The sequence below is a fragment of the Phlebotomus papatasi genome, chromosome 1 (assembly GCF_024763615.1).
Source record: "Phlebotomus papatasi isolate M1 chromosome 1, Ppap_2.1, whole genome shotgun sequence".
In the NCBI taxonomy this organism is placed as follows: Eukaryota; Metazoa; Arthropoda; class Insecta; order Diptera; family Psychodidae; genus Phlebotomus; species Phlebotomus papatasi.
In genome coordinates, this window is record NC_077222.1 from 53970784 (window position 1) to 53998648 (window position 27865).

The following is a 27865-nucleotide window of genomic DNA, read 5'->3' on the forward strand; positions in this document are numbered from 1 at the left end:
TACTCAATTTTATTATCACGTAATGAATTTTAATTAGGAGACTTTCATTCTTTATTCCTGAACACGGTGTCAGCGTTTTATCGATTTGATGACAGAACACCTAATATCATTCACTCCTCATCACATAATTAATTTAGCACAAGAGAAAATATCTTCTATCGAAAAAGTTCTGTGCAAAGCCCACAAATTCATTGAGATATTGACTCTGAAAAAAATATTTCAAAAAAGTGTTCGTTTTTGTGAATTCCTTCTGGGGACTTACAAAACGTTCGTAAATCGTACATAGGGGAAGTGCTTATAATTTTGGACAGTCTGCATATAAGCATCGATATCCTAAGTTTGAAGTGCCATATTTTCAATACTAATTGACTTTTCTTGTTACTCTCTTTTCAGAAGGATTGTTTAGAAACTTGGCAAGCTATTTATCATCTCATTTTTACTAAAATTAGTTTTAATACGTTTAAAAATGAATTGATATGTAGAGGTGAATTTGACTCTTATTTTGGACAACTTGGTTATTAATTTTTACAACTTGTCTGTAAATTTGGACAGATAATCCGCCTCAATAGGATGCCCATTGTTCTTCATTTGATGAACCAATCTTACCAAGTCCTCTTCCTGTTCATGTAAGGGAAACGTGGAATGTCACAAGGAGCCCAGAAACTTTCCATATCATTCATTAAAGTGAGTTGACTTCGATACTCCAAGTACGTGCAGATTCGCTCATTCCCTGACCTTTCCGGGAGCCTTTCAAGGCATTTCTCACTGCATCTCTTTCGTAGAGATGATGCTCCTTCATTTCTCCAGGCATTTGTCCAACCTAGTCATCACAAAAGCTAAAACTTCACGAAATTTCGTGAGAAAAACAGCTGTCCAAAATAAGAATCATCACCTCACTGGTGAATGTCTTAAAAAATTTCCCATTTTTCACACGAAAAATATAATTCACAAGGCAAATCTCACTTCAGGTCAAATGTACAAATCATCGGTAACGTGAATCAACACAATATTCAATGAATATTCAATAATATCACTCAAAAACAGCGAACAAACTTTGTTAGTACTTCACCAAAACTAAATAAGACTGAAGTAAGCCACGAAGTTCTGTCATATTTCTCGTAAGCAATTGCTCACACTGAATTTTCAACAAAGCAATTTCAACTCAAATCATATTCAAATTTTAACGTATTTAGTGTTAAAATCTTCCAAAAAGAACAAATATTTAGATAGAATTCATTATTCATCAAATATTGGAATAAAAATCCATCATTTTAATCAATTTATTTTTAGTGTCCAATGTTATCCTCAAAGTGTCCAAAATAAGAAACTGGACAAAATTAGAAGCATTTCCCCTATATCTCACAAACAAGTTCGTAAAAGTTTCTACTTTTCACAAATATTGTTCGTAACATGATCATTTGACGAACATTTTTTGTTCATTTACAAACATTAGTTCGTAAATGTCTGTAAACACCCAGAAAAATGTTCGTAAAATTTTGTCATTTGTTCGTAATGTTTTGAAAGATAAATAAAAATGCAAAAACAAATGTTTGTAAAAGAACAAAAAATGTTCGTCAAGTGATCATGTTACGAAAAATATTTGTGAAAAAAGAACAAGCTTTTACGAACTTTTTAGTGGGTTATTAGATTTATGAGGATTTCGTAAGTCCCCAGTAGGAACTCACAAACTTTTACGAACAATTTTACGAAATATTTTTTCTATGTGTAATAAAATTTTGATTTAGGACAATTTCGGCAGTTGCATGTAAGCGCCAAAGTCTGAAGTTTGAAAAGTAATATATTTAACAGAAATTGATCTGTTTTGTTACTTCTTTTTAAAGAGTGTTGCTTGAAAAATTGTAGAGATAGTTTATCGCCTTTGTTTTCTCTAAATCAATTCTCAATGCTTTTTAATATGAAAACTATAGGGTGAAAGGAATACCTATTGACACTTTAAGGAGTCGTTTCAGGACCTATTGACACCCTAGTCTGTGCCATTTTGAATACAAAATTTGAACACCTATCCTTATCAAAAAACGTAGATTAAAGACCAGCGCACAATAACTTTTGTTTGTAAACATGTTTTCAACATTTCGCATGAGAATGAGCGAGATGACTAAATCTAGATCTCACTCACTCTCATTGAAATGTCAAAAACATGTTTACTAAACAAAAGTTATTGTGCGTTAGACATAAGGAAAAAACGTCATAATTTACATTTTATTAGATACTTTAAATAAATTTTAAGATTTTGACAAAAGTGTCAATAGGGGTTCCCTGTCGAAGAGGTGTTCCTTTGACCCTATATAACTTTGGGTAATATTTCGACCACCTTAATTCTCATAGTTCTTTGCCTTTCAAGGATTCATCTAAAGTCTTTTTCACATCATCACGTTCGTCCAAGCGACATTTTTGTGTTCTTTTTACATTTAATAATTTCTAGAGTATAAAAAACTAAAAATTCATGGAAATTTGAGGAACAAAACAAGTGGTCGAAATTGCAAGCTGTCCGAAATTTGGTACATTTCCTCTAATCACATTTTATAGTACAGATTCCGACCACAAATCATTCCCAATCTATTGAGATCACTGCTAATTTAAAAATAAATAATTTAAAATAAATTATAAATAAAATAAATATAAATAAAATAAAATATAAAAAATAAAATAAATTAATTTAAAAATAAAAATTTAAAAAATCTTTTAATACATAACTATCATAAATTAACTATTGTTAATAATAATTGCATAAAAGATTCATAAGACTTCTATCTGGAAAATTGCAATATGTAAATTATATCAAACGCATTCTGCAATAGATTATACTTAAAAATCTAATTTGAACTTTGTTGCAAAGATATTAAATGAATATGATTTACAATAGTAAAACACATGGATTAATTGTAGATAATTACTCTTTTACTCCCATACACATTCAATTGACTCAATTACGCACAATTAATCATTAATGTGCACATCGCGTAAGTAACAATAAAAGCATCTCACTATATATTGATAATAAACAATATCAGAAAGAGAGAATTGAGTTGAAATGTACCGTATATAGAGCCAACTTCTTTAAAGCGATACATATATTTCTTTCAACTGTGAAATTCATATTTGCTGAAATAAATAATCCGTTACACCATCTAATACACTTTTCTTTCCTTCCTCAACTCTCTTTGGGGGGAAGGAAAAATATCCAAGAGATATCTTCTAACCATCTCTCTTACAATTCTCAATTAATACATTTTAATTCGCAATTCCATTTTTTTTTATACACTTCTTTCTCTCATTATTCTGAAAAGATTTGCAAAGAAGATGAGCTTTTAAAACACAATCTCTAAACTGACACGGTGGAATAATTTCTATTAAATTTTCTTCTCTTGTATTTTCACCAATTTTAAAACGCTGCGTGTGCGCGCATATGATATTGAATTAGAAAATTTTGAAATTGTAGCCCGTGTTAATAATTTTTTTTGTGGCCGTTGATCGGTAAGATGAAAACAAAAAAAAAAGAGCAAGATCGCCAGGTCGTGTTGATAATTAAATTTCCTTTGTTGGACAATGTGTTAAAGTTGATGCTCTCTCAAGAGTTAAATGTATTTTTATCGATTGGCAATTACAAGATATAAGGGAACAAAAAAAATGATGTTGTAAAATAATGACAAACCTGCTACTTCCAAAGATGACGATGACGACGAAGACGACCAAGACCATGAAGCAGCGCAGAAGAAGTTATGTTGGTTTTGTTGGATGGTTCTGTATCAGTAGGTTAATGGAACACCGTTCTCGCCATATGAGTTATCCATATACATCTCTCGTTCTCTCTCACCTTGGCTCACCTGATGGTTATAAGAAGGTATACCGCGAGGTAAGTGCTTTGTTGGGGAGAGTCTCTTGAATTTGAGCTCGGGCGCGCGCCAAAGCAGAATCACATTTTTTTCTTCTTCTTCGATGTTAAAAAAAAAAAAAAACTTCTTTTCTCCACTCTCTCATGGGGCCACAACTATCTCTTCCTGAGAAAATGAGAGAACATCACACTCTCGAGGCCACTCTCCATTTGCCCATGACTTGGTTTGTATTCTTTTCATGTGATTCCCAAGAAGGTTGCATATATATATGCAAGGCCCATCTCTTCACAACTTGATCTCTCATCTCTCACCATAGCGCGCTCTGCGGATGGTGTTTGTAGCACTGGCCATTCAGTTGTACCACGAACGGCGATCGGATAACGTGCATTCAAACCACTCTTTGGCGCACGGTTGTGCCTCCTCAACCAAATCCGGATTATATGTTGGTTATAGCAAACACGTTCTCTGCGTCTCGTTGCTTTGGTGATAAAACGGTCTTTAATGCAGCACACTCAGCCTCGTCCAATTTGGATTCCAACATCACGAACGGGATTACGGGTTTAGCGCTTTTTCGTACACGGTTTTCGCGATTTTTCCTCATTTTTATCACTCTCTTGTGGTTTTTCTACAAAGAAAAATCACCCCCCAAAAAAAAAAGGCACTCAATCAATCCCTTCCCACAGTGATTCTTATTATATCAAAAATAATTTTTCAAGAGTGATCAAGTGATGTGTTCGATAGTTGTGATCAACAAAAATGCCAAAGGATTATAGGAAAGCTATTGGATTAAAAAATCCTGACATTGAAATGCTAAAACAATTGATCTGATTGATCACATAGGGGACCCTAGAGGTGAAAGAAGTGGAAGCACAAGAGAGATTAAAAAAAAGCACGACAAAAGAAAGTGGTAAAGTGGTAATTTTTCATTCAAGTTCATTTCCCGAATATACTCAATGACATACTTTCCCAATTCAATCTGACTGCGCTTCTTAGACAAGAGCCGCCAAGCATTAATATCTTTTAATAACCAATTGAGAAACAATTATTCGAATTATCCATACAAGAGCATATATATTTATACGTCCAAACTGCACCATGTGGCATGCCCTGGGCACAAAATTTTATTCAACTTGTACAATGCAAATTTATCATCTTATACACGTACATTATCGCATCTTCATCGTTGATCGCGATGTGATCATCAATCCCCACACAAATTTTTTCACACATTAACCTGGCATTAAGATTATTGATGAAGAGAAAAAAAAACAGTTTTAGAAAACAAGTCACAGAAATAATCTTTTGTGTCAGTTTCTCCCGCTAACGAAATGTTATTTTCTGAATATGCGAATTTCTTGAAATATTTGACCCACTTCCTGTGCAGGTGCTAAAAGCCCAACCACACACCACAATAAAATGCGTTGAAGAGAGACGTGTTTTTCTTCTAGTTTAGTGCATTGCAAGAATTTCAAATTCTTATTTTTCTTATCATGGAAATTCCCACGATGAAAATGAAAGCACATGCTGATCTCTTTTTTTTTCATTATTATTATTATTATTATTTTGTTCCCCCAAAAGGTTCCATCATCAACAGCCACACATCATTAACTGTTTTTTTTTTCTTCTTCTTACTTCTTGAGGCAATTTGTGAAATTTATTTTTCTGGACTTTCCGCAGCATTTAACAATCAAGTGAACTTTCATCAAGCGAAATACAGTTCCTCCAAGTGCTAAAGATCTCATATTACAAAAAAAAAATTCGGTGAAATGAAGGTGTAATGTGAAATTTTTCTGCAACGATGCAGAACTGTGTCGTTAAGTCGATTTAAATTTAAATTAATGATCATCATTCTGCGAATACACCCGAACGCACACACGACACCACGCGAAAATCAACGAAAGTGATTCGTTTGTTCTAAAATAGACCACATATTGTGATCTAATTGTATCAGTTAAACTGATTTTCATTTAAAAATGAAATTAAAAGTGTTAAATATTTAGAAAATTTGTGCAATTTCATAAAAGAGAAAAAAAATAGCATTCCTAAGGAAAATATTTCACATAATGTCACTAATGCTGGAATTTTTATGCCATTCCTCTTGCAGACACAACAACAACGAATATATAAAGGGGAAGAGAGATTGCAGTAAATTATCGTCCCATTTCCAGTATAGGTTCCTAAAAAATTCCTAGTATAAGGAATTAGTGGAGACTCTCTTTTTTTTTGTATAATTTCGGGAGTCAAAATCGACTCAGAGGATTTGAGTGTGAACTTGAGGATTCAAGGTGCAAATAATGGGTTGGCGAACGCGACAAGTGCTCGCGGTTTTGGCTATTGTATTAAGTACATTACAGGTGAGTTATAAAATCATTTCTCCATTATAACTTCAATATAATAATAATTGCTTTTCATAACACTTGAACTGTAATTGCTTGCACCATTTTTAATATATTAGCTCATCCTTTCGGTACATCACATGTGTGTTGCTTCTCTTTGAGCTAAATAAAGTGTTTAATTATTGAAAAATTTCCTCTATGGGCAGTGCCTATCATTCAAGTCAATGAACAGATGATGGTATTCCATCTGAGCGACCACCTTCTTGCATTGGAAAAAGAAGAAAAAAAAACACTCTTTTTTCTTTCCCCCTTGCTATTACTACAAATTAACAAATTATTTTTATAAGATGCGCGATTTTTTTTTGTACCTCTTCTTCCAATGTTCTTTCTCCTTGAGAGAACTTACTCTCTTGTAACATTGTTTAGCGGTGATTTTCTTCAACAACCACTATCATTATCATTAAGCAATGTTTTTATCACGTTTCTCTCCGGCGCCCCAACTTTCCATCTCCCTCTCTAATATTATATGACCTGCATTTTGGACTTCTTTTTCTTTGACTCTAAATAGATTAAATTATATATTAATCTTCATGTCGCGGGTGCCCTTTCTCTCTCTCTTTCTTCATTAGCCAAAAAAAAATTTTCCTCAATGGACCATTGTGGAATTGATAAAAAAAACCATGCGCCTAAAATTAATTTACATATCCATTCGACGAATTTCCGATGCTATTTATATCGACCTTTTTTTGTTGATCAACTTTTTATCTCACGAGTTTATACATATCTGTGATTGCCATCATCAATCAACTGTTACCCAGTGTCTTTCCAATATGGGCAAAAATTCTTCCAATGACTTCTGTAATGTCTTTCTCACTTCTTTTTTTCATGTGAATATTGTGCCAGAAGTCAGTTTGCGTGCTTGCGCCATATAAATGCAATTTGCGGCGTGTAAAAATAAAAGCAGAACAGATAGAAGTAAATTTGCGCGCGATTTAATTGTACACTCAAGTAAAACACAAATTGACTCTCAGACCGTTATCACACTTCACAATTTTGACTTGGCTCATTTTTTTCCTTTATTTTGCAAATATATTTCACTTATTAACAATCCAAAAATTGTGCCGATTCTCACATTTCTGTGTGTAATACGGATTTTAGGGCGTTATGCTTGATTTACATAATCCAATTATTTGAACGAAAGCTTTTGTAAATAATTGTAGGTCAGTTTTTGAGCTATTGTGTTTTTTTTCGGGGGTATTTTCTCAAATATCTTCACTTTCTATATTCTCCATTTGTCTAAATATTTGACTAATCTGGCACTCTTAAACACTTTCGCAAAATATAAAACATGTCATAAACTAAAGATTATTTTACAATGTAATTTTCTTTGAAAAAAAATGTGACATAATTTATTCTTATTACCAGGAGGGAAATTCTGTAACGCTCTGGCAATGCCATATGACAAATTGGGTTCGAATCTTAGAAGAGCTTTTTTCGAAAATGTGATTCTGTAGCCGTGATATTGCCATTTCAGCTCACGTGACATTGTCAGAAGTCACATATTTGAGATTTCTGGTAATTCAAATGACAATGAATTTTGTTAAACAAATCAATCAAGACGTACTGTATTTTCATAAAATCATCAAATATAGGGATTTCATTAAAAAATCAATGAATTGCATTTTCGAACTCATATGATATGACAAAAAAAGCTCGATTAGCATTGTCAGGTTTCGAACTCACGCGTGACAATGCCACGAAAATTACAGAATTCCCCTACAGGTCATAGATCCACTGGATAATTTTATTTATTGCCCAAAAATCGACGGAAAATTAATTTTACAAGTAAAGAAACAATAAATTAGCCTATGTTAACTGATTATACGATCATCAGAATAGTAAAAATTTTCCCTAAAATTTTGCCTATTAAATCGTTAAGCCATAAGCCATATTAATAAACCTTAGGTCTGAACTTAAAAACGCATTAAGCCTCAGCCATTAACCCTTAGATTTTTTGTCAGAGTATGATATCTTAGGTCTGCGTCTATCTATAAAAGACCAGAGAGTATCTTGGATTAAGGGGTTACATGGGTCTCTCAAGTCAAAAAATAGGCCTTTTTTCTGATAATAATTTATTGTGTAGAAAATATTTTAGAAATTCCAACTTTTGAGATACAAAAGAGTAACTTTAGAACAAAATAAAAAAAAGAAAAATTTTGAAAATTTGACCGTTAGTAGGGGAAAGTGTTCTCCCTTCGAACGTTCATGTCTTCGAATAATGTAAATTTGTTTTGTTTTTCGGAAGAGATTTACACTAAATTATCACGGAATTATCAACAATTGATGATAAGCCAACTAATATTTAATAGAAATGTGTAAAACTCTTAAGAAAACTAAAAGAAAATTCACATTATTCAAAGGCATGAACAACATTCCAAGGGAGTGTACTTTCCCTATCTGATTTTCAGAACCATTGTTCAAAAAACAGACCTTGCGGTAGGCAGGATTTCTCGCAGTAGGTTCATCAGAAATCAAAACACCAAATATACTCTGTTAGAGGATTAATTGGACCTCTGGATGAACGAAAGATTTTTGAAAAAAAAAAACAAAATTTGGATTTTTGGCTAAAGTTTTTGTAAAAAAGTATCAATTTCACCCTATTTTTCAACACATTTTGTATTGTAAAAATAGTTCTGATTAAAGGAAGTGCAAATCCTTCGTTCAAACACTAGATAATACTTCTCAAAACAAGTATGCAAAATTTCAGAAAGATTGGTTCAGTAGACTCTGAGTAATCTTGACTACCGCATTGTAAAACGGTGTTTTGAGAAAAACGCGTTTAAAGATTTACAACAATATGCGCGCGTGGGCGGAATGCATAATTAAAACTGCTCTATCTCCGAGAGTTTTACTCCGATTGACTTGAAATTTTCTGAAAATATTTTTCAAATGTTATGCTATAAAATAAAAGAAAATAAAAAAATAAATGATTTTTTTGACCTGAGAGACCCATGTAACCCCTTAAGGGAAAATGGCGTGTTGTATGAAATAATTGATATTGACCATGGTTAATTTTTTGATAAAACATACTATTATGAAATTAAATAAGCAATAACTAATTTTGTCTAATTTTATCGCAGTGACTTTGCCTTCCCTCCGGGGGTCACTTTACCACAATCCTATTCGTAAGCTTCTCTTTAATTCTAACACTTAAGGATAATCTTCAACGATCCTATTGGCCACGTCCGATCATTGAAGACTATCCTTAAGTCCTAGAATCAAAGAAAACCTTATGAACAGAAGATTAGCACTCATCTCCACCTACGATACTATTATAATAGGGGACACCGGGGCAAAATTATCCATGTATAGAATTAGTCCAGACACAATTACGATTTAAGCCGAGAGACGGCTTTACGTAATTAGAATCAAAATAATGATTTGAATAAATTCTTATCATTTTCCCACTAACTAAGCCGTTTCCCGGTTTACAGATTAATCAGAAGCTGATGGAAATGCAATCTGATCATTATCTTGATTTTAATTACATTAAGCCGTCTCTCGGTTTAAGTCATAAGTGTGTCTAAGGCAATAGGTAGTGGGGTGTTGTAGTTTTTCTTAGAAAGAATATTGAGCGAACTATTATTTATTCAGAGTAATTAACTCCCTTTCTATCCATTAAAATATTTATCAGTTTAATTTAAACAAATTTTCATAAATTATTAGCAAAGATAAATTTAATTTGCTGGCTCGTTCTGCTCCTGTCTCCCCTAATATGATAGTATACCGAAAAAAAAACGAGGGCGTGATTAACTTTTTTCCCTCATAACTTTAACACTTTTTAAGTGTAAAAATATATCAATATTTTTTAATATTAATTTTACACCTTTTTAAGGGTAGAATTAACATGAAAAAGGGTAACTTTAAACCCTAATACACCTAAAAAGCATAATATTTACACTGATTTCGGATCAATACTGCAGGGTAAAATAAACATTTCCGGAATGTTATTTTAACTTTTTCGGATTTCTCTCAGTGTATATTACAATATCTCGTAGAGGAACTACGACTTCTCCTAAGCGATATTTTTAAACGCAAATTTTTTTATACAAGGATGTAGTTTGTCAATTCCATTCCTTTGAACATTAAATAAAATGAAAAAAGATTCAATCCCAGAACACTTATATCATACAGCAGACTCTCTATCACTTGAGAAAATTTTGAAAGGTTATCGTGGTCCATTTGATATCTCGAATTGCAAAAATTTTGAAGTTCCGGCTTCCATGAATATTCCATTCCCGAAAAAAATCGTTACACGAATCATCACGAATTCTTTCACGCCTTTTACCATACTGGTATCATTTTTTTTACTAATCTTGTAATTAAAGTTATGAGGATCTACTAAGGGAAAATAGGAAATATCTTTATTTTTAAGTCAAAAGGAATCATATTTTTCCGGGATAATCGAAAAAAACAAAGGTTCGTCATAAAGTGCATATACTAAAAACGATAAAATTAAGCCACAATTGATACTGAAAAAACGTTCCGTTTTGTAAAAACTTATGCGGGCTTCGGACCTAAGACTTAACCATATGGCCTAACTGCTCTAATTTCTTATCAATCAATTTTTTTTGGAAAAATTTAATTTAGAATTGGATTATTAAAGATAATGGCGTATTAGATTCTGAGAAAAATAATAATATTGCTTGTCATTTGTAATTTTGGGACCTATGAGAACTGGGCTGAATCTCTAGTCTGAAGACCGTTTTAATCTTTATGTAAGATTTTTTTTAGATTATCTTGGAAAAAGAGAATTAGAATTTAATTGATGTATTGGTTTCGTGAGCGTTATTCTAAAGAGAAAGAGAGAAGAAAAGACAGTTTTATTTCTAATTTAAGTAACTCGCATATGATTTTACATCTAAAATTCTTCAAAACTCGTCAATTTCTCGGTTTATTCGGTTCTAGTAAGGCAAAAAAATATAGATTTCAAGATTTCGGTATTCTCTTGAGAAGCTTTTTAAATTATTATCCTAACTTTTTCTTTTCTCGTTTTTCGTTTTTACAAAACAATCACTATCATATTAATTTTTTGCAACATTTTGTAGCAAAGTAATGAAGAAATATGTATAAAGTTAAAACTAAAAAAATTGAACAAAAAAATAGTTTTGAAATTCTTTATAACAGATTATTTAAAGGATAATCATGAATAATAATGGATATTCATGCTCATAAAAATAAATTTATTAATTTAAAACCTATTTAGGGGGAGGTGGGGTTACATTGATATAGTACGATTTTTCACGTATTTCTAAATTATCTGTGCCTTACCATTATTTTATTTAGTTCCACAATTGTTTTGTAGAGCTAAATAACATTACATTAAAGCTCGATTTCCTGTAGAAATATTTGAAAAAAAATTGTATATCAATGCAGCCCCACAGCTCAAAGTAGCCCCATATCGCCTTAAAGTTAAAAGATTAAAAATCCAAAATTTTACATATCATTCGAAGGTGAAGATATTCCTCATCAGATAAATGGATTATATGCGCCCCAGAATCAACCGCAAAAGTAATTCAAAAGCAAAAATGATGCCAGAAAATCATGATATTACTAGTTACACCCACATCTCCAACTCCTTCTGTTTAAAATCACAACCTAAAAGCTACTTTCGATACCTGAAAAATAATTGTTTTCCAAGAAAGCATCAAGAATCAGAAATTTCTCTGCATAACCTAGAGGCTCAGAAATCACCTTGAATATTCAATTATGTATTATATTGGAATTTGTGGTAGATTTTTCATCTCAACATGCATATGACATGCCAGATTTTGATCATAATTTTTGGGGTCAAGTTGAGAGAGAAATACTTGAAAATTCCAACACAATATAAATAGTACAACCATTCCATGCATCAAAAGTTCTTCTATGTGATCGTTTTCAAACAATATATTTGCAACAAATTGATTTTCCGCATACTTTCACCTAATGCGAAACATCTTGGAAAGTGTTATTTCAAGGTGGTCCACATTTAACTAAATAGACCAATAGACTATCGATTTAATTGCTCTCTATATAGCAATTTGGCAATCTTATGATCTAAATGTTGTGCACAATTATTTTTGCAGAATACACACGGTGATGTAGATTCAGCTGCATTACCATTGGAACACAGAGCAGTCTACGGACCACCAGCCCCATCAGCCATCTATGGAACACCTGGACTGATAAATCCAGGCAACAATGATGTATCAGATGATCCATGGCCACTGTCATCCTCCAACGACAGTCCACAGATCAAGCACTTGCAAGTGCAGTGTGAAAAGACCCATATGAGGGTAAACATTGAGTTCGATCGTCCCTTCTACGGGATGATCTTCTCCAAAGGTTTCTACAGTGATCCACATTGTGTACACCTAAAGCCCGGTACTGGGCATTTAAGTGCCACCTTTGAGATCTTTCTCAACAGCTGTGGCATGTCCAGTTCGGCAAATCACAATGCTGGTGCCTACGGAGGTCCTACGCCTTCAGGCAGCTACGTTGAGAATACCATTATCATCCAGTATGATCCATATGTCCAAGAAGTCTGGGATCAGGTAATCTATTTATTTGTACTTTTTACTCAGTTTTCTAATTACAGCAGTAGTGAACTAAGAGCCAGGACTTTCCCGGCACTTTCATTTTCAAAAAGAAATATTATCATGTAGAGGGGGAGGTATATAGGGCTACATAGAAAACGCTATTTTTTCGCATATTTCTAAAGGAAGCTAAGCTTTAACGTGATATGGTTTTGATAGACAAAACAAATGTGGATTTAAACTAAATTATGGATAGGTCCTCCTTCCTATAGTAATTTTTGGAATAAGTACACAAATATTATTTGCTCCATATACTAAGAGTATGATAATGCGCCCGATCTCATATACTAAATTTTAGGTGAGATTCCTAAGAATCATTTTTTATTACTCTTTTTGTGACAGAAGCATAAATGAGTGAAAGAATATTTTAAAATTTCACAAGTCAAATCTTGGATGCTACATAATTGTTTTTTTTTTCAAATAAGATTTTGATTGAACTTTAATGTTGGACAGAATATACGTTATTGTTTTAATTTATATTTATATCAATAAAAGAAATCATTATTACAAAAATTGATATTTTCCCATGCGTAATCGTGAAAATTTTAAGTAAAAGTATATACAGTGACAATTTTAAATATTATATTAGGTGTACAAAAAAGTTCTCGCTGTTTTTTTGTGAAAATTCAAGTTTTATTAAAGAAAATTAAAAAATATTATTTCATTCAAAATATTGTCCATATTATATATATTCTATATATACATATAATGTGTATAAGTTACATATATTGTATATAATATGTAAGTTATTCCTTTTGAAGCGTCTAAACCAATCTCTGCATGTTGTTTCTGATGGAGCATGGTCGCCGTAAGTCTTTACAAGATTTCTATGTGCTTCAGCCACAGATTTCGCCCCGTCATTCGTCATTTTAAATTTTATGAAGAAATAATATGTTGTTTACACTTTTCCAAAACAAATATACTACCAATTACAATCTATTGATAAAGAATCATTTTGATTACAAATACCGCCAGTACGTACAGACTTTCACAGCATCATCTATCGGTGAACAGTGAGAACTTTTTTGTACACCCAATATTTTTTAAGAAAGTTTTATAAAATAACACATAATGAAAGAATATTTTTTAAATAAAAAAAACTTGAGTTTGTCAGAACTGAAATTTGTTGATACTCAGTTTCTTGAGCATGAGTGGCACGCCTCCATTTGTAAAAGATCGTGAGAATCCTTATGTAGGGGAAAGTCCCCATGCTTGATATGATCCAAGCTTGATAATAACTATTTTTTCTTGTGTTAATCAATAGTTGTGACTCTTAGCAATATATTTTAATAGCTGGTGCTAAGCCTCACATTTCCTAAAAAATTAGGATCCCAGCTCTTTTTTCCTAGTTTCACGAAGCAAAAATCAAAAATAGGTCCAAAACTGTAATTTCGATACATGATATTTCATAAGTATTTCTTAATTAATGTCGCTGTTCAGGAAAACTACTATCATAGGCACATAGAGGGTTCATCAGTATTAATATTTATGTAAAAATATTTTTACTTGGGGACACTGTTTTTGAGAGTGGTGACAAATTCATAAATTTTACCTGTATCCATCCTATATTTTAAGAAGTGTCCATGAATGATAATTTAAATGTGGTAACTCTATAATTAGATGTGATTCTTTCATAATTACACCTATTGTAATCCTCCAATTTTATCGACAATTGACATAGCCTTCAACTCTGTTGCGTGAATTTTAAGGTTGCAGAGTGACATTTTCATGGACTCAAAGTGAAAAAAATGGTTTTCGCTATCGCCCTAATGTCATAAAAACATGGCTCAGAAAAATTACATAAAAGTGATATTAAAACAATCAGTCGTACAAACGATTTAAGCAGATAGATTAGAGTTCCGTCTAAATATTGATGTGCAATTTTTTGTATCCGGTGAAATTTTTATAGTCAAAATGGGCCTCCGAATTGTCGAATCAATTTTTATACAGGAAGGCCCCGGACCCAACTTGTATAAAAATCGCCACTGAATTTCCATTTTCTTCTTGAGGAAAATCTAAGGTTTTTCAGGAACTATTTGAGGTGGGATTATGAACCTAATAAGTGAGACATTTTTTTGTCATAGTTTAAGAATCGCTTCGGTTTGTGTGTTATTCAGAAAAAAATCACAAACCTTGGACATCATTTTACAGTATCAAGCATGGGAGCTTTCCCCTAATCTGCGTACGAAAGTGTTGAGGTCGTATCAAAGAATGAACTATTTCAAATTTTAAAAGCACAGAAGTAAAGTTTTAATAGAGAAGAGTGAGGCACCAGTCCCAAATTAGCAATTTAAAAAAAAAGAGATGTCATATATTTGAGAATTGCCCTATTGTCCCCTATGCAAACTTATCAGTTCTGTTTGTTCAGTTAATTCATACAGTGCGTTCTATTTAAGATAGAGTAACCGTACCATAATACCAATTTCGGCATAGCTGCATGTAAGCACCCAAGTCTTAAGTTTGAAATGTAATATTTTTAATACAAATTGATTTTTTTATTACTTCTTTTTAAGGAGTGCTGCTTAAAATCTTATAAATAGTTTAACGTTTTTGTTTTCTCTAAAATCATTCCTAATACTTTTTAAAATGAAAATAATATAGATATAACTTTGGGTAATATTTCGAACACCTTGATTCTCATAGTGCCTTGCCATTCCGGAATTCTTCCAAGTCTTTTTCACGTTATCACGTTCATCGAAGAGATATTTTTGTTTTTTCAACATTTTATAATTTTTAGAGTATAAAAAATCAATAATTCATGGAAATTTAAAAAACTTAAGAAGTGGCCGAAATTGCAATCTGGCCGAAATTGCAATCTGGCCGAAATTGCAATCTGGCCGAAATTTGATACAGTTACCCAATTTCTGATACGATCTCATAGCTTTCTTCCGTAAATTCTATTAGGAATGATGTTATTTTCTAACAATAGCGGGGTTTCTTAAGTGTTAAAAGGTGTATTCATGCTCGAAAATCTAGATATAACTAACAAATTTCAATTTTGCCCAAGGGGCAACTCATAAGCAATTAGAGCGGCTTGACTTTCCAGTTTCCCGTAGATTAAATAAAAATATGGGTTTCCACGGTTTCAAGAAGAAATATATAGATTCCTTCCCCAGGTTCCCTGAAAATACATATGGGTCACCTAAAAAAATATTATATTTGGGCACCCCGTAAGTTTCCTGAAAGAATGTATATGTTCATCGGGTTCCCATCAGAGAAATGTGTAGATTCCTCATCGGGCTCGTGTAAGTTCCCCGTGGGTTCTCTAAAATATACATGAGTTCCCTGGGTTCCCTGTGCGTTCGCTTAAAAAAAATGTATGAGTTCCCCCAGTTATTTAAAAAATGTATGGAATCTCCGGATTTCTGGGTTCCTTATACACAAAAAAAATTTGTAAAAATGTTCGTAAATATTTGTGAATTTCTATGGGGGAGTTATGAAATGTTCGTGTTTCGTATAACCCACAAACAAGTTCGTAAAAGTTTGTACTTTTTCAAAAACATTGTTCGTAACACGATCATTTGACGAACATTTTTTGTACTTTTACAAACATTTGCTCGTAAATGTTCGTAAAATGTTCAACAGGAAAACAAACATTTACGAACAAATGACAAAATTTTACGAACATTTTTTGTGTGTTTACGAACATTTACGAACAAATGTTTGTAAAAGTACAAAAAATGATCGTCAAGTGATCAAGTTACGAACAAAGTTTGTGAAAAAAGTACAAACTTTTACGAACATGTTTGTGGGTTATACGATTCACGAGCATTTCATAACTCCCCCATAGGAATTCACAAACATTTACGAACATTTTTACAAAATATTTTTTTCTGTGTAGGTTTACTAGCCATATTCGCTCGAGTTCCCTGACATGAGTTATCCCCTGGTTTCGCCAAATTCATGTTTTGAACTTAAAGTTTCTCAAATTTCCGACTTTTGGCCTCTGCCGGTTTCTTGTTTATCGGAAGCTATTGTGTATTTGGAGGCAGAAAGGAGTCAATCTTATTATTCTTATTCTTCTTAATTATCTCTGCAATAATATTTAATTTCATAGAATAAAGTATTTTTTCATCAGGTTAAATGATTTCTTACGTTACACTTAGAAATCTAAAGTAATATTATTAAAAAAAATAATTAGGGTAAGTGTGCCAAATTTCGGCATAGTTGCATGCAAGCGCCAAAATATCAAATTGGAAATGTAATATTTTTAATAAAAATTGATTTTTTTTATTCCTTTTTCTTAAGGAGTGTTGCTTGGAAACTTGGAAACAATTTATCGTCTTTATTTTCTCTAAAATCATTCTCAGTACATTTTAAAATGAATAAAAATGTAGACAGAGCATTGGTGGCCTATTTCGGCCACCTTTATTCTCATAGTTTCTAACCCTTCGGGATTTCTTCCAATGTCTGTTTCACGTCATCTCGTTTGTCGAAATTACATTTTTTGTTTTTCTTTTGCATTGTATAATCTCTATAGAGTATATAAAAACTAGAACGTCATGGAAATTCGAGGAATAAAAATGTTGCCGGAATTGCAAGCTGGCCGGAACTTAGGTTCGCTACTAAATTCCAGCCTTTCTTAATACATTTTTTTGAAATTGCTTTTCAGGCTCGAAAACTTCGATGCACATGGTACGACTTTTATGAAAAAGCCGTCACCTTCCGGCCCTTCCAAGTGGACATGCTACATGCTGTCACAGCGAACTTCCTGGGAGACAATCTGCAATGTTGGATGCAAATCCAAGTGGGCAAGGGTCCATGGGCGTCCGAGGTGTCGGGTATCGTGAAAATTGGCCAAACCATGACCATGGTATTGGCAATTAAGGATGATGAGAACAAATTCGACATGCTGGTGCGAAATTGTGTGGCTCACGATGGCAAGAGAGCTCCCATTCAGCTGGTAGATCAACATGGCTGTGTTGTACGACCGAAAATTATGAGCAAATTCCAGAAAATCAAGAACTTTGGACCATCTGCGAGTGTGGTGTCCTTCGCCTACTTCCAGGCCTTCAAATTCCCCGATTCCATGAATGTCCACTTCCAGTGTGTCATCCAGGTGTGCCGATACAACTGCCCAGAGCCCAAATGTGGCCATCATGGCGGACTCGGTGGGTATGAGCATCATCTTCCTGCTGCTGGAATTAGCGGAGAATATGGTGTTCCAGGTTTAGGTGACTATGCTGGTGCTCTTGGTGGTGAATATGGCCTTCCGCCCGCCTATCCTGATCCACGGCATCCAGCCGACGCCTCCGGTGCCTATTCCGAGAACCAGGCTGACGTCATTCCACCGCCACAGGCTCAAACTGGCAACCAGAATGGTTCTCCACAGTCCCAGGGCAATCAAAATGAGAATCCACAGCAACAGGATGTGAATCAACAGGAACCAAATGTGAGTCAGAATGACATCAATCTGCCCCCACCACCTCCACCAGGTCACTCTGGGTACAGTACTGTGAAGAGGAAAGATGATCTCGTGGATGCTGGTGGGAATCTTGTAACACTGGGCGGCCGGCCGCGTAGTGTTGAAAATCTCGATGACCTCCGTGGTGTCCGACGACGTCGTGAAACAATGGACGTTGTCATCACACCGCGAATCTACAAACGAGAAGCCCAAGAGATGACAGACGTCAACACAAGTCGAATCATCCAGGTTGTGGCTCCTGGAGATGTCAATTTTGCCCTCAATAGTGCCCCTGGCAACGAAACAGTGGTCATTCAGTCTGCCCGTACGGTGGACCCCGAAACAATTTGCATGTCTGTGCCCAGCTTCGTTGGAGGCCTCGTCATGCTGTTACTAGTCCTGGCGGTCGCTTCCCTCGTGGCTGCCTTCCTCTTCGTCCGTGTTCGTCATTTTGATCGCAAATCCGCAGCAACAGCTTATGTGTCGGAATTTGTGAAAGTTAACTAAAAACACACACAACAAAGTCCCCCTTTCCTGACTCCAACCAAGCATCAATCATCATCTCTCCTTCATCCATTGACACTCTTCCATTTTGTATAGTTTCTTTTAAATATTATATTTATATATAGATTACAATTCACAAAACAAAAAATCAACCAAAATTATTTTGGTTGAACGATTGAAACAAGAACTAGGGTAAGTGTGCCAAATTTCGGCATATTTGCATATAAGCACTGAAGTCCTAAGTTTGAAATGCTATATTTTTAATACATATTGATATTTTTTGTTACTTCCTTTTCGGGAGGGTTGTGTGGAACCTTGAAAACTAGTTTATCATTTTTGTTTTCTTTAAATCACTTCATAAAATTTTGAAAAATTATTAATAATATGGACATTGCTTTGAGTATTATTCCGGCCACTTTGAGTGAAATTTCGACCACCTTTTATTTGACCACCTTTTGTGACGCAACGAATAGAAAATTTCAAAACGTCAATCGAAAAGAGTTTAATATTTACTTTGATACGTTTATATGACCCACAAGCCTTGAGATTTTCCGTGTAATTTGTCCTGAAGACCTGAAGAGTAGCATCCCAAATTTACGCGCAGATTCCCGTAGAAATTTGCCCTTCCTGAACTCTTCCAAGGCCTTTTCCACATCATATTGTAGACAATGTAGAACTCAGAAATTGAAAAAAAAAACACAAAATGAATAAGAAATTTAGGAAAGCAAAAGATGTTGCCGGAATAGGCAACACTACATCACCGGAGAGACGCTCGCAAAGTTATATACTTTTTTACGCGAAATACAGGATCCAGCTGGGAAATTTTACCCGAAATTTAAAGATTGATTCACTATGAACATAAACAGAAACAATCTTTAATGAAAATTAATCAATTTTCTTGAAAAACACCCAAGAAAAACCTTCTGCACTTCACCACAAATCACAAGACTGCTAGAAACACAATCGATCTGTCACATTTTTTTGTAAGACTCTTTCTACACTGAGTTTTTACAACGCAATTTAAATTTAAATTATACCTAAAATTTAATGGTCTTTGTGTTAATACATCCTAAAATGAATAAATATTTAAAAGCAAAATGAATTCATTGACTATTCGAAGATAACATATATAATTTTAATTAATTTATTTTCATGGCCGAAATTACACTCAAAGTGGCCGAAATTAGAAGCTGGCCGAAATTTGGCACACTTCCTCTATACGCAACACAAAAAAAACCACAACACGACAAATTTAATTCACAATATCATTTCAGTGACATTCTTCCCGAGAAGACACCACAGTAAGTTTAATAAAAATAAATAAATAAATAAAAGAGTATATAGAAAAAAACAAGAAAAAAACGATTGAATGGAATGCTGTTATACCAAATTGTGATTGATTTCTTGAGAACTGTAGTAAAAGAAAAGTGACTTTTCACTCAAGTTTTCTTCCTTACGAATGAGACAATTAATTTTTTTTTTTAGATAAAAAGAAAACATGAAAATCCTTTTTAATATATAAACAAAATTATTCTCTCTTCAGAGGAATGGTACGGTTGTAGCCAAATATGCTCTGCTCAAAAAAGCATTCTTTTTTTTTATAAAGTGCACTCGCTATCTTGCAATATGCTTTAAAAAAAAACAATCAATTTTATTCACTTTTCGCAAATTTAGCTACATCCATATCGAACCTAAGTATATGTATTTCATTTATTTCTCCTTAGTCTTAATAATAATTAAGAAATAAACAAAAAAAATCTATTTGCTAATTGTATAAAAGAGAGACATATACAATTGTTTAAGAGTATTTTGTAAAGAAGAAAACTATATCATGCACATTCCATTTCTACATTTTTTTTTTAACTTTTAATTATATTGAATAAAATATAAATTATTTAAATTATTTTTTTTAACCCACATTTCACCACACATTCTTTATTATACTAAAAACATATTCTACATCTCAATTTACTATTTTCTCGCATCATCTTTCTGGCATCATTTTTATTTTCTTCTTTTAATTTTATCATTGAATTTAGAAATGATTTAAAAAAATGTATTATAAGCTTCTTGTATAAGGTAAAGAAAAAAAACCCTATTTTTGTAATATTTATTTTATTGTAATAATTCAAGCAAAGCACTCAAAAATCCTCCAGTTTCTTCTTCATTCTCTTACGACTGTCTCAAATTGCATTAAGAAAAAATCTATCCACACGAAAACATCACCCTTCCTGTCTCTTAAGTTTTTTTTAATGAAAAAAAAATCTCGAATAAAAAACAACTATTTTAAATGATAAAAAAAGACGTAGAAGGATAAAATGTAAAATAAATTTCAAATATAAACGACAAAGTAAGACGAAATAAATTTAATGTAATTAATAAGGATCACCCTGTGTCTATTTCTCACAAAAAAATGTGCACTTTCACTTACCCGCCAACTCATGAAAATGCTCCACTGATCCCACTTCTACACTCGATTCGGTCACCTTCACTGGAACCTCCTCTGCCGCTGAATTGGACTCATTTTCCTCTGTCTCCTTTTGCTTCTTACTCTTCGTCTTTATCTTTCGCCGAACAGAATTTCCCAGACGTGACGTAGCCATGATCTTCGAGACACGGGAACTCTCCAACCATCTGGAGTTCCATGACTCAATCTGCAAAACGCATCGACATCCAGTAAATGATCTCTTTTTTTCTTTCATTGTAAAATCATAAAAATTTACAGAACATCGCGAAAAAAAAAGCATAATGAGAAAATGCAACATGAAATATGACTTATTGGAGCATACAAATTAATGACTGAAACAAATTTAATTACAAATTCTTAGTTAATTGTACTCCCTCAGAGTGTCTTTCTAATTAAATGTTTATAACAAGTTTAAGAAGAAATTAAGTATAAGTCTACATATTTCTCCAAGTGCACCCGGAATCAAAGAAATTTGTATAATGATCGTAATGTGAAAGTCTTAAGATATAGGAGGTGAAGTTAGGAATCAGACATTTTTTTTAAATATTTGCATATTATGAAAGGTAATATTTATATATTAAAAATAAGAAATTGCTGAAATACAATGGTTAAGAACTATCTTTAATGTTTTCCTTACTCTTTGTTTTTTTACAGTTTTGACGAAGAGAGCTTCATCAAAGTTTTACAGGACAACAGCGACATATCATCAAAGATTTCAATATCCCCAAAATATTTTTAACATTTTAAGTTCTCAAGTTTAAAGTCTACCTTTACCCTCTGTGTAACGAAATAAATCTTGTTGTCAAGGAATTATAAAACTTATTAAAGAATCTTTATAAGGATTTCAAATCTGAAATCTCTTCGTCAAAGGTACGTCCTGATTTTTTTAACTTAGTTGTTCGGTTGCCTCCAAAATTTAAAAAAAAAACCGTTTCTAATTATTTTTAATTGAGGCGCTCCTCATTAAGTACAAAAGTCGTGAACGTAAAAAAAATCTCTAAAATGTTAGACTGTAAAAAGAGTCCATAAAACACTGGGCTAAATTATGCCAGGGATCTACTATCCCTTGGGTCTTGTAGATAGTAGATCCTGGATCTTGTAGATGATCCAAGATCTGACCAAATCTGAAAAATATAGAAAAAGGGATGGCAAAGCGTTCCAGGTTTTGCGGAAATACTCGAACTCGTGACTTAGATGCTACGTCTCAAAAGTACTTTCGCATAATTTACCGTTTACCGGTTTTCAACCAATTTGAACCAAATCATAAATCACTCAAAAGATTCCACAAAATAATTGCAAGTAATAAAATTGATTTTCTGACAAAAATTACTTATCGGTTCCTAACCGGTTTTAAACTCTAATCTAAATAGTATCCAAAGTACACTTTAGGAAGAATCACATTGACAATGAATTGCTCGCCGTAGCCTCACCGTATTTCCTTAATTTACGCATTTTCATTGCAATTCTTACACAAATTTTCCATTACCGTATTACCTTATCTCATACTCGGTGGCACTAAATGAAAATAATATAAGAAAATTGAAGAAATAAAAGTAAAATGCGATAAACGGTGAGTAAAAAAAAACTGTACACTTAATTTCTCGTACAGTTTTTTTTGCTCACCGTTTATCGCATTTTCGTTTTATTTCTTCTATTTTCACCTAGTGCCACCGAATATAAGATAAGGTAATAAGGTAATGGAAAACTTGTGTAAGAATTGCAATGAAAATACGTAAATTAACGAAATACGGTGAACATTTCACTGTCAATGTGATTCTTCCCTAATATAATTTAACTTCAATAAAATAGTTATCGGTTATGAAACGGTTCATAACCGATAACTATTTTTTTCAAAGTTAAATTATTAGAATTGGAATTGGCTAAAGCTTGTCAGGAATTCCAAGACCTTTCCCAAACATGATACCATTCGGTTGAGAAATTCGCTATCTAGGATCTTTTTAACGTTTGATCTGGATAAACCCTTATCAGGAATTTCGGAATTCAGGAAGAATCAGGAATAATTTAACGGTATTTTCGTATAAGGACAAAATATCCGCCTGGATTCTATCTAATCCCTAATCCTAAACTTTCAATGTATGATAGTTTGGGCAAATTGTTTATCTCCAAATTTTGCAGGTTAAATATTCTAGACTAGAGAAATAGGCTGAGTCTAATTGGGACATAACCCATTGAAAATTGCTTTTTGGAGATCTGCTGAGAAACCTTTATAAAAAAGATTGTTTAAGTTATTAAAAAATAACTGAATAAGTAAAAATCCAGCGATCCAACACTTAAAAATATTTTTTTTAGAATTGATATTATGAATTACATACCTTCAGACAAAACCAAAAATAATATTAGTAGATAATTTGCAAATTAGTCCAATTCGGAACACTCGGTAAATTGAAATAAAGAATTGGAACTGTAATGTGTTGTAGTATTTATTTTTGCTCGACAAATCTTCTGCTCTTGAAAATTATTTGCAATTTTGTATTAAAATGAGCTCTTCATAAAAGAACACACTTGTCTTTTTCTCGTTTTCATAGGTAACTGTTTTTTTTTGTTAATTTATATTTTTAAGACTACTATTTTCAAAATATTTTATTAATATCATAAAAATGATTTAAATACAACTCTTGAATCAGTCAGAAACGTAGATTTAGAATTTTTTACCCTAAAATTCTAAATAAATCTTAGAATCTAAAAACCGTAATAATTTACAATTTTATTACTCGAGAAGTAGTAAAGTTGAAAGTGTTGAATGTAAAGGATATTACGGAAATAAACTTCTTTCGGATGCCATTTGGCCTATGATTAAAAAAGCTAAGATAGCGCCCCTACAGCAGAATTCTCAGTTTCACGGTGGATTTTTTTACATTTATTAACACAAGATTGGGATTTTTAATAACATATATAATGCTTTAGATTTAATAAAAAAAAGAACACCTTTAAAATTCCAATAAAACTCCAATAAATAATTCCATTTCCAATAAATAAAAAAGACAATTGCACCATAAAGTAAAAGCTCAACCTTTTTAAATTTATTCTTTCCCTATGAAAGTTGAAGAAACATTTTGTGTTTTCAAAAATTTCATTTTCTAAATTATTTCTATATTGTCCTTTTGCGCAAAAGACAGTGGTTGCATATCTGAAGATAATCGAGTACGATAGACTGTGATTCGTAATGATTTAGAAAAAGATGTCTTAACACATTTATTTCTCGAACTTCGCTAACAGCTCAATTACTTCATTTTTTGACCCTTCCCACTTTTCCAAATTTTCACCTGCAAATCCCCAAAATCCCAATGCATTCAAAGTTTTTGGGTTAATCTTTCTAACTCAGACGATTTCTGAGAAAATACGTCATGTTTTTCATCCGTCCAATCGTTTGATCGTTAGCAAAGCTACAGGATAAACGAATTTGCAGGACGCACACCATAGTTCGATCTTCATATTATTAACTACCATTTTTTAAGAGAATATATTTCTTGGCCGATTTCGACAAATTTGGATTTTTAGGAAAGCTTTTGGAATTTTAGACAAGTTTGAATTCGTTGATATGAACCGATATTTATTTTTTATTCGAAATTCAGTTGTATTAATTCCAAGCCCTTTTTTGAGCACTTGATTCAAACAGTGCTCGCCAAAATACCGAAAGCCAAAATTTCGAAATCCAAAATTCCAAACACCAATAAGCTGAAAACACAAAATCCCGAATGGGTCAGAAGGGTCAAAATGCTAAAAGCCAAAATTCCGAAGGGACGAAATTATACAGAGGATAGTATACATGGAATAATTTTCAAAATCCGGAAATTTTTTTTTGGCTTCAGGAAGTGAGGGTACAATTCTAGGAATAGGTGTGAACGCTGTGACACTTTAACCCTTTAACAACGAGACATTTTTACGGACTGAAAATCAACAATAAAATTAAATTGAGAAACATAATCAATGATAAGTCTTACATCTAACCTTGGAAAGTCCAACTGTCTGATTTGGTGTATTTTTTGACTCTATGAACGATAGGGACAAAAATAGCCCAAAAATTTAAGTAATTTTTCTGACAATACCAATGAATAATATTTTTCGCTTTAATGAAAAATATTAAGTATGAGCCGTATGAGTATTGTAGTTTTTATTGCCAAAAGGGTTTTGCTAAAAAAAAATTGGAAGTATAAAAAATAAATTATGAATTTGAGAATTTAAAAATTTGCCATTTTTGAGCTTAAATATTTACTACATAGCAAATAGCTAGAGATTTGCAAAAAATATTCTAAATTCCTTCAACCTTCTATACTTTACTATTATGTACAGACATGAGAAAAAAATAACTTTTGGGTAGTCAGGGAAAATTATTTTCTTTATGGGACACCGGTGCTCCAATCGTCCTTAAAGGTTAAAGAATTCAGGATTTCGGTTTTCGGACTTCAGGGCCTTTCGGGATTTTGGTGCTCGGAATTTTCACATTCGGGATTTTAGTTTTTCAAGATTCAGCTTTCCGGGGTTTTGACCTATTCGGAATTTTGGCCTATTCAGAATTTTAGCTTTTGAGGATTTTGGCTTTCGGAATTTAGACTCGTGGGACCCGTATTCAACTTTAAATCGTTTGCGACGTCATGAAAATGTTAGAGCGAAAAAAACTTTGATAAATGAGTTAGTTAGTTGAGGCATTTAGTTAACCCTTTAAGGACGAGAAGATCAAAAATCGAGGATCAGAAAAAGTCATTTTTTCTAACTTTTCAGAGCAAAATACAGCTTTAGAAGGCTTTAGGAAAAAAATCATTTTTGGGTCGCGGGTGACCCAATCGTCCTTAAAGTGTTAAATAAAAGCTAATCTTAATTTCAATTAATTTACTTATAAATTCTAATTACGTAAAGACTGTTTTTTAGTTTAGGTATTAGAAATTTTTTCTTAATAATAAAACTTCTACAATTTCATCAAAAAATGTTTAAAATTTTAAGTCAAAATAAAAGAAATTTGAAGATACCTTACTGTTTTTGGATTTTGATGGTGATCCCTTTTCCCCGATGAGTTGAGACAGTGGAAGATCGTCCTCATCACTGGAGTCATTTAGCTCAAGGATTTCATCTTCCGGTTCTGTCTTATTTTGAGTATCTGACTCCTCTTTTTGCTCTGGATTTTCCTCCAAAATATCTGTGCAGACAATTTCTATGCAGTCATCGTTTAAATCATCATCTGTCCTATCTTCTTCAGTTGCCACTTTTTCCTCCTCAACTGTTGGCTTCTCCATTTCCTGCTCAGTATTTGTCCTATCGATTTCTTCTTCCGGTTCTTTCTTATTTTCACCCCTTTGAGGTGATTTTTCTTGGGCTGTTTCCTCGAGATTCTTATAATCCTCTCGGATCATTATTTCCAGTTCATCAAGTACCTCTCCTTCTTCGGGAGTATCATCTCTAGGGGGTTCCTCTGGAATTTCTTTCTGAGGAGACGGTTCCTTTGCCGGAGTCACTTGATCTTCCTTTGAATTTTTTTCAGTGACTTTCTCAGGTGCAGGGACTTCCTCATCTGTGTCACTGGATATACAGAGAGTTTCTGGACTGGCAACAATTGGAAGAACATCAGGAGATGGACTTCTTTCTGGTTCTGGCTGCACCTGGGTCGTTTGCTTTGTGTTCTTCACTTCTATTACAATATTTGCATGACCATCGATTGTATTATTTTCACCATCTCCAGATCTCCTTCTCCAGTTTCTCTTCAATTTAATGCGCCTCTCTGAACTTTTCCGGGAATCCTCAGTGGATCTTTCTTTCTCCAAGCCATTTTTATTGGATTCTTTAGCTTTTTCATTTGATTTGTCAGGTTTATTGACCTCTGAGACAACACTTTTCAACTTTGGAGCCTTTTTGCTACCCGAAGATTTCCCAGGATTATTTGTATTGGTGGATATTGAGGATTTAGGTGGAGCTTGGGGTGCTGAAGATGCAGGTTGAGATGGTTTGATTTGAGGAGGTTGTTCCTCATCTTCTTCTTCATCGGATTCTTTTATTTCAATTTTAGTCACAGGCTCAAGAGCCAATTGAGATCTAATAGCTCTTGCACGAGCTTGGAGCTCAAGAAGTTCCAAAACGGAATATTCCTTCTTTTCCGGAGGCTTTTCCTCTGCTTTTTTCTCTGTCTTCTTATGCTTCTTCTTGCTCGCTGTTTTTGATCGTTCATCCTCCGATGAGATCTCATCCAGGGAAATATGCTCCACTACAGCCTTCACAGCTTCCTCATCTGACGAGGATTCTGTATCTGTGGGGCATTTTGTGGCATTGATAATCGAAAGCAGACGCTTTTTGGACATTCCTAATACCTCATTGAGACATTGTTCCTGGATTTTCTCAATGGGTTTGCTCTGGAGGAAGTCCGGAGCTATCTTTTTGATAGCTTTAGGATTGAGACATTGAAAGGCTTGTTTGATCAGCTCCACTCTGTCGTCCACATACTCAGACAATGGAAGAATATCAATTGGCTCGGTTTTTACCTTGATTTTTTCAACTTCCTGCTTCGGCTGGGATTTGCTGGTAATTCTGTGTCTCTGAGAAGGCATCTCAACCCAAAAAAATCACAAAGAACCGGAGGAAAGCACTATTTTCTCGAGAAAAACAAAGTAACCAAGCAGGCTGACATAACCTAAATTTTTGCACTCCAACTCCGAAAG

The 27865-nt window shown here is 33.2% G+C and overlaps 2 protein-coding genes across 9 annotated transcripts in view; one reads left to right on the forward strand and one right to left on the reverse strand.

Annotated features, from left to right (window-relative positions):
* The window catches only part of LOC129806660 (cuticlin-4), a 52022-nt gene extending 30901 nt beyond the window's left edge, over nt 1-21121 (forward strand). Inside the window, exons 1-5 of one of the 6 annotated variants that reach the window (XR_008752195.1) lie at nt 4366-4761; nt 5959-6208; nt 12319-12786; nt 17441-18928; nt 20011-21121. Coding sequence is in view for 4 of the 6 variants with exons in the window: in XM_055855438.1 (XP_055711413.1) it covers nt 6149-6208; nt 12319-12786; nt 17441-18739 (1827 nt within the window). In the remaining 2 variants the exon portion in view is untranslated. Of the gene's footprint in view, nt 1-4365; nt 4762-5958; nt 6209-12318; nt 12787-17440 lie in introns of those variants that run through there. The other 5 variants (XR_008752193.1, XM_055855453.1, XM_055855448.1 and 2 more) reach the window with 5 other exon arrangements.
* LOC129806650 (nucleolar and coiled-body phosphoprotein 1) lies at nt 3573-27854 on the reverse strand. Of its 3 annotated transcripts, none has more exons than XM_055855395.1 (3): nt 26189-27854; nt 21168-21390; nt 3573-4479 (listed from the first exon to the last, which is right to left on the reverse strand). In XM_055855395.1, exons 1-3 carry the CDS (start codon nt 27752-27754, stop codon nt 4415-4417), a joined length of 1854 nt encoding a protein of 617 aa, XP_055711370.1. In that variant the 5' UTR covers nt 27755-27854; the 3' UTR covers nt 3573-4414. The 3 variants fall into 3 exon arrangements, with proteins under 3 accessions (XP_055711370.1, XP_055711380.1, XP_055711388.1); XM_055855405.1 differs by lacking the exon at nt 3573-4479 and adding an exon at nt 18646-18707; XM_055855413.1 differs by lacking the exon at nt 3573-4479 and having other exon boundaries at nt 21088-21390; nt 26194-27854.
* Nucleotides 27855-27865: the final 11 nt, after the last annotated feature.